Here is a 6,421-nt window from a genome sequence, read left to right on the forward strand (position 1 = left end):
TTACGATCAGTCTCAGCTGCGCTCTCCTTTTTACAGGAAATAGGCAGAAAATGTTTTTAACTACTACATGGATCATCAGCATGTTTATGTGAAATTGCAGCAGCTTGCACAATACTGTATGAGAGAAGGGTTGCACTTGTGAATTTCAAAATAAATTCAGCTGCTGTTGCAACACTGTGCTCATTAAAGCAAAACAGCACTGACGCCCATCAGAAGCCAAATCAATAAGCGGTATCACGGTAGGATTGAGAAGAACAAACAGAGTAATGTGATCTCGCAGCACCAGGTGAGCCCTCTTTTTCTTCCCACTGCTTTCATTTGAGTGCTCCCTCCACTGTCACTGTCACCTAACCTCTCTGGCCTTATAAATCATTCAGCGACCAACTAAAAGTTATGCAGGCAAGCTCACCTGAGACATGGTCACGTGGGCAGTCCAGAGGAGAGAAATTTGGTAATAGAGTACTCACACGAAACATCACTTTTCTTTTTGACCATGGCTATGGATGGTGGATGAAGAATTACAAATGCCTGAGAACAAAACAGATCTATAAGTGAGTGCGTTAGAAATGCTGCAGACATGTAGATCTATGTGGTTTTGGTGTCTGTGGTGGATCTTTACTACACTACTGCTCAGTAAGGCTCAAGAAAATCCACCAAGCCAGCCAGGTAAGCTTTCCCCGATTGGGTGCTAATGAGTGTAACAAAACAAATCTTTATTATTTGGGCTGTCAGACTGTACTGTATGTTTTGCTCTTATAGGTTTTTATTGGCCTCTGGGTAGCCTCAGTCCTGTCCCCTGTCCCAAAGGGACATACGGGCCGACCGTTGGCGCAGTGTCCATAGAAAGCTGTTTAAAGTGTCCTCCTCACCACTACTGCCCCAGACCTGGCTTGTTTGCCCCACTGACCTGTGGTCCTGTTGCTCAGCAACCTCTATCTGGCCAGGATACCTGCAGCTGCCCAGGAGAGGGGCAGAGTTTTCAGGTGCTGTTCACATGTTTGGTATTGAAGTGTTTTTAAAGGAGACAAATCATGCTTTTAAATCCTTCTTTTTCACATTTAAATCATTCAGTTTGGGTCTCTATAAAGTAGCTGCAATGCTTTGGTCTGAATTCCTCCTTATTTAAAGTCGACAAGACCCTCTTTCAACCCTTTTCTGATGTGTGTTTCAGACCAACTCATTTTGATGCTTCAAATCCAATCAATGCACTTTACACCCCGCCCCATCCAGAGTGGCCCATTCTAGTTAGATAGGGGGTTTATGGCTATATAGCAGCGCAGAAGCATTTTATTTACAAATTAATTAAAAGATGTAAAAAAAGAAAGACTTGTCCATCCAGCCTTACATGTTGATATTTGATTTAGAGCCAGAGGAGAATTAAGATAACAAAACCATAGATAAATCCAGACTTTATAAAGAAGTTCTGTTTCAAATACTGTGATGTAACAGTTTATAAAATGTTATCGATATTAGAGAAAACTGAATGGGTTGAAAAATATGACCCAAACAGAATACAAAAAATATCTACGCAGAGATTAAATTAAACTTTTCTGCACTCCTAGAGACAAGTATAAAACAAAATGCACTTAACAACTAAAAAAAGTGGATTTTGCATGCCATGTCCACTTTAATGTGGTAGAAGTCAAGCTGTTTCTGCAAGAGTGCATTCATTTGAAGCTGTATATCATGTTTCTCTTTCTCCTTTCTCATTTAGGAAGCTTATGATTTCTTCATCTGTGCCCATGAGGCCCTGGGATGCTGTTTGTTGCAATTGCAGTTAGAAGGATAGTTCACTCACTGCTTTTTTTTAGATACTTGAAACTAAGCAATCTGTAGCTTCAAGCTGAAAGAGCTCTAGATCGAGTTACTTTACAACAGGATCTGGTTTCCCAGGCTGCTGCTGTGGTGGCATAGGTCTTCACTCYTCAGATCAGAATAAAGGGAATGAGATTTTTTGTCTCTGGTTGTTACGTGAAAACCACTAATGCAGGAAGAAGGAGACAGTAAAGTGCAATGAATGCGCTCAACCCGATTTAGCATTAACAATATTCTGTTAATTTATCTTTCTCCGTAGAGCAGTGACGGGCGCTGCCTCTGTACTCTAGGCTATCAACCCACCAGTAACGGAGAGTTGTGTGTGCAGCATCTGTACGGCGTCTGCAGAGACGGCAAGTCCCGCACGCAGTACGGAGACTGCTTCAACAAACAGCAGTGGTCGTTTCACTGCAGTCATGAGGTTAGGCCTTGTACTTGTGATATAGGCGCCTGTCACTCGGCCAAAGTCACATGAAAGCAGGACAAAGGTAACCGGTCTATCTTTTATAAAATGACACTAGACAGGAAGCTCATCCTGTTAAGATAGGACCCAACTGCAATCTGTTTATGGAGCACATTGAGTAAACACGCTCTACAACTACTGAGTACGACCTGGATGTCTTTGCCCTTTATTCCACGAACCTGACGAGGCTTTATCTGCACAGGCCTAATCAGGTCTACTTAATGTTTAACCATAAACGGCTTCCTGTGACTTTTGCTCTGTAATGACTTTAGAATTAATTGGAGATGTTGATTAAAGAGCTTAAAGCTGCCTGTTGTGTTTTATTTATTTTTTTCTACAGGTGTGCTCAAGTGCAGAGGACTACCATGGTTATGACAGGGAGCTGGGTGTGTGTGTTTGCAGAGGGCCTCCAGGCAGAGCTGCATGCGGAGGGCTGTGCAGGAGAAAACTGGAGCATGGCCTCCAGCTTCAGTGCAGTTCTGATGGAGACGTGGAAATGAAGTGGAGCCACGAGGTGATCACAAAACATTCTGAAGAATTGGGAGCACTCAGGTGCAATACAATGGTCTACARTCTGACTTAAAATTAAGCCTCAAACACTTTTAAGCTTGCAGAAAAGAAGTCCACTTGTTTTGTTTTAGAACTTTTTTTGGATAAGCCTAAAAGAGTTGCTGTGTGAAGACTATTAGTCATGTTTTACATATTCTTAAATTGTGAGTCTCACATTTTTACGCCTCTACAGTGTTTTCTGTAGGAGATACGACAAGTTAAAAAAACAGCTTCACTAGAATTGAAGTCATGACACAGAAGCTTCTATAGAGCTAAGTCTATAGAAGCTTCTGTGTGCACTATTTGCACTCTGAGGGGATTTGAGAAAAAAGCTGTAAGCTCAAGCTATACCCTTGCAGATTTGCTGAGGTGGTCATAGGAGTTTTCCTCTTCAGTCTGCATGTGTTTTGTGGACCTGGAGAAGGCTTACGACTGTGGACCTCAAGGCTTTCTGATGGGAGTGCTACTGGTCCCTGTGTAGCCAAAGCTGGAGCTGTGTCTGCATTCTCAGCACAAGTCGAGCTGGACTCTGCCACTGCCGTCTCTTGTCTCCAATCAAATCACACGTTTTGATGTATAATTTGGAAATGCACTAAAAAGATGCGGGACTAATAAAAATTAGTTTGCTTCTCGGAAATTTTCTATGGCTCAAAGTCAGTGTGTGACATCATCATCTGTCAGATGAATGATCTGGGGAAAAATCTCCAAAGATCATCAGAGCTCATAAAAGGACTGGATTTCCTCACTTGTTGATCCACGTTGAATGACCCTTAATTAACAAGTCTCCTGAAAGAAAAACACAATCTCTTTTTTAAAAGTTATCAACATATGAGACCAACCAAATCCCTGAAGCAATTTTGCTTAATTGGCACGTATCAGTATTATATTCCCATAAAAACTGTCACCAAACAACAATGCCCAATTAGATAATGCACACCTTCACACAATGGCCATCTTTATTTCCCTTGCTGCAAAGACCACACAAGTGTCTATTGTGTCGCTGTGACCTACTAATGTCAAGCTGTTGTTGTGTGTTCCGAGCAGTGGAGCCTCTCAGGCAGTGTGCTGGAAGCACTTTTTAAAAAGTGGGACTCACAGGGGAGCCTGCAGTGCAGCGGCTATCGTAAATCCTCACGTCCTGTCTACATTGTTCAGACAACAGGTGGGAATACTTGCGCACGTTGGGGACTTTTATTTGACCAGATTATGATTTCTTTGCGGGGCCCTTGTCACATTCACTTTAACTGTGGGATTGCAGAGGGAGGATTCCTTGGCCTCCTCAGCGGCCTCCCAAAGGAAATTCAGCAGCTGTTTGAGGGGGACTCCCAGAGCTCAGCGGGTTTGTCCCAACAGTAAACTAACAAAAAAATATGCATGAAAATGTTTTAGTCGTGAAAATGAAAGTATTAATGACTTGTCCTCTATTGGTAATTTGCAGATAAGGATTCTGAATTATTTGACGTGGATACTGGTGTGGGAAACATCAGTCATGAAATGAGAGAATTTGGTTTCACGGAGTGGAGAAAGGATGACAGAAATGTTCTGGAGTTGAGTGTTTCTGGAGTTTTGAACCCAACAACATGTCTCCATCTGGGTGATGTTTTACTGTTCATTGTCAACACACATCATTACCCACTGTACGATCTGTAAGTTTTATTTTTTCTCTTGAAGAATTCTTCTTTAAATCAATATTTTGATCATTTTAATCATTTATTTTTTGCCATTTTTTAACCTTCTTCTCGTGTGTTTCAGTAACAACTTGTACAACACAAACACTGACTTTGACTGGGGTGCGTTCAGACTTTTAAAAGAAGAGCTGACACTGTCTTGGACTCCTCCTGTCTTCTTTTCTGTGGTCTTTAGCCAACCTGGAGTGTATGTTTTCACTCTGAGCAGCAATCAGCACAGACACTTGGTAACTCATTTTAAACATAGGCAGTAAAGCTATACTGTAAAATCACTATTAAATTCCAGATCAGACAAAAAGCTGTGCAAATGTAGGATAAAAACGTAATCCTAAACTAACAAAAAACAATGTGAGTTGACTAATAAACAATAGGAAATGTACTATAAATATACAGGGAGCTGAGAAACAAGTGCTCTGATTACATTATTCCTTCAGGGCAGGTGTAAAAAGAGACAAGAAGGAAAGACTGATCCTAAAAAACAAACAACCCCAAAACAAAACAAGAAGAGAAGGTTACAACAGAACAATGGGGATAAAAAAACAAGGAAAGAACAAAATGTGAAATTGAACCTAAAAGTTTATTAGATGTGCCAAAAACTGAATCAAAAATGCATTATTAAAATTTCTTTAAACTTTTAATTTCATTGTATTTTACATAGAAATACTACTGCATTTGCGTTTCTTTTTGTTACTGCTGTGTTTAAAGCAAACACACACAGAGAACTTTGCTTTCGTGACTTATTAACCACTTGCTCAAAGGTTTTTCTGTCGTTTTCCGTGTAAATGAAAAAAAATTGAAATGTAGCCAGTTTGCAAAACTGGCAACCTATCTATACAACAAAARAGTTTCAGGCCTGAGGGCTGATCAAACCAACTTCRAGTTTTCTACAAATGGCTGACAAAATGTGTACAAATAAATCTGACAGTATAAAATATGAGTTGTTATACTTGAAGATGTGTATTACAATATTTGTAACTGTACTCACACACACACACACACACACACACACACACACACACACACACACACACACACACACACACATATGAAGAAAAACACGATTACTTATTGAACATATTTTAAAATCACGTTCATTTGAATGAAGTAAACTGTATCTTTCATGTATGGTGCATTACTACAAGTTTTTTAATTTTTTTTATTTTAATCTCAGTACGTAAGAGTGATGCCTGCAGGAGGCCAGTGTTATGAGCCCGGTCCTTTTTTCCCTACCACCCCTCGTCACCTGACCAGGATGGGGATCAGAAGAAGACGTGACCTGTTACTTCAGCCTGACTGGTTGGTGACTGGAGGACTGTTGACTGGAGCTGTGGTCATTCTCTGTTTAAGCGTTACAGTGCTGGTTAGTTCTTCAGACACATGCTGCCATCAGATATTTTCAACATTAGTTGGGTGTTGTTCAAATTAAAACTCCTGTCCTCATGCAGATCCTGTTCCGGGAATACGGATGGCCGGAGAAGGAGCCAATCAAAGCGAAATATCGCTCGTTGCAGTTGGCGTATCAAATGGATGACTACTCATCAAAAGGCTCCAGGGTGATCTCGCTTCAAAAGATCCATCGAAAGCATCAAGCTGGAGTGACGCACGACTCCATTCAGCCAGGTGGAATGACTGCAAACTCCTCACACATGCATAACTCTCATTCATCATAAACACGTGAGCCAGTGTGTTGCACAACTTACATTCAAAGGTGATTTCGCACCAAACCAATGAATCTACGTAGAATCTGTACAAATGCCACATGTTGGATAAACACAACTGAACTTAAAGACTCTTGTTGCTTCTAATGCAACATTGACATGACCTTAGGGTGGTGTTCCTACGTCACAGGTCTGATAGCACGTGCAGAGACTAACACACACACACACACACACACACACACACACAC

General features: G+C 41.0%; 1 protein-coding gene across 1 annotated transcript in view; it reads left to right on the forward strand.

The window, feature by feature from the left end:
* Positions 1 to 233: 233 nt before the first annotated feature.
* Positions 234 to 6,421, forward strand: part of si:dkey-103g5.4 (uncharacterized) — a 31,824-nt gene continuing 25,636 nt past the window's right edge. The window contains exons 1-11 of the mRNA XM_014005258.1: positions 234 to 286; positions 378 to 666; positions 760 to 983; positions 2,075 to 2,236; positions 2,619 to 2,792; positions 3,872 to 3,989; positions 4,086 to 4,166; positions 4,266 to 4,473; positions 4,580 to 4,742; positions 5,687 to 5,875; positions 5,961 to 6,135. Of these exons, the coding sequence (XP_013860712.1) occupies positions 567 to 666; positions 760 to 983; positions 2,075 to 2,236; positions 2,619 to 2,792; positions 3,872 to 3,989; positions 4,086 to 4,166; positions 4,266 to 4,473; positions 4,580 to 4,742; positions 5,687 to 5,875; positions 5,961 to 6,135 (1,594 nt within the window). The 5' untranslated portion in view covers positions 234 to 286; positions 378 to 566. The remainder of the gene's footprint in view (positions 287 to 377; positions 667 to 759; positions 984 to 2,074; positions 2,237 to 2,618; positions 2,793 to 3,871; positions 3,990 to 4,085; positions 4,167 to 4,265; positions 4,474 to 4,579; positions 4,743 to 5,686; positions 5,876 to 5,960; positions 6,136 to 6,421) is intronic.

This window comes from Austrofundulus limnaeus, unplaced genomic scaffold, assembly GCF_001266775.1.
Source record: "Austrofundulus limnaeus strain Quisiro unplaced genomic scaffold, Austrofundulus_limnaeus-1.0 Scaffold29, whole genome shotgun sequence".
In the NCBI taxonomy this organism is placed as follows: domain Eukaryota; kingdom Metazoa; phylum Chordata; class Actinopteri; order Cyprinodontiformes; family Rivulidae; genus Austrofundulus; species Austrofundulus limnaeus.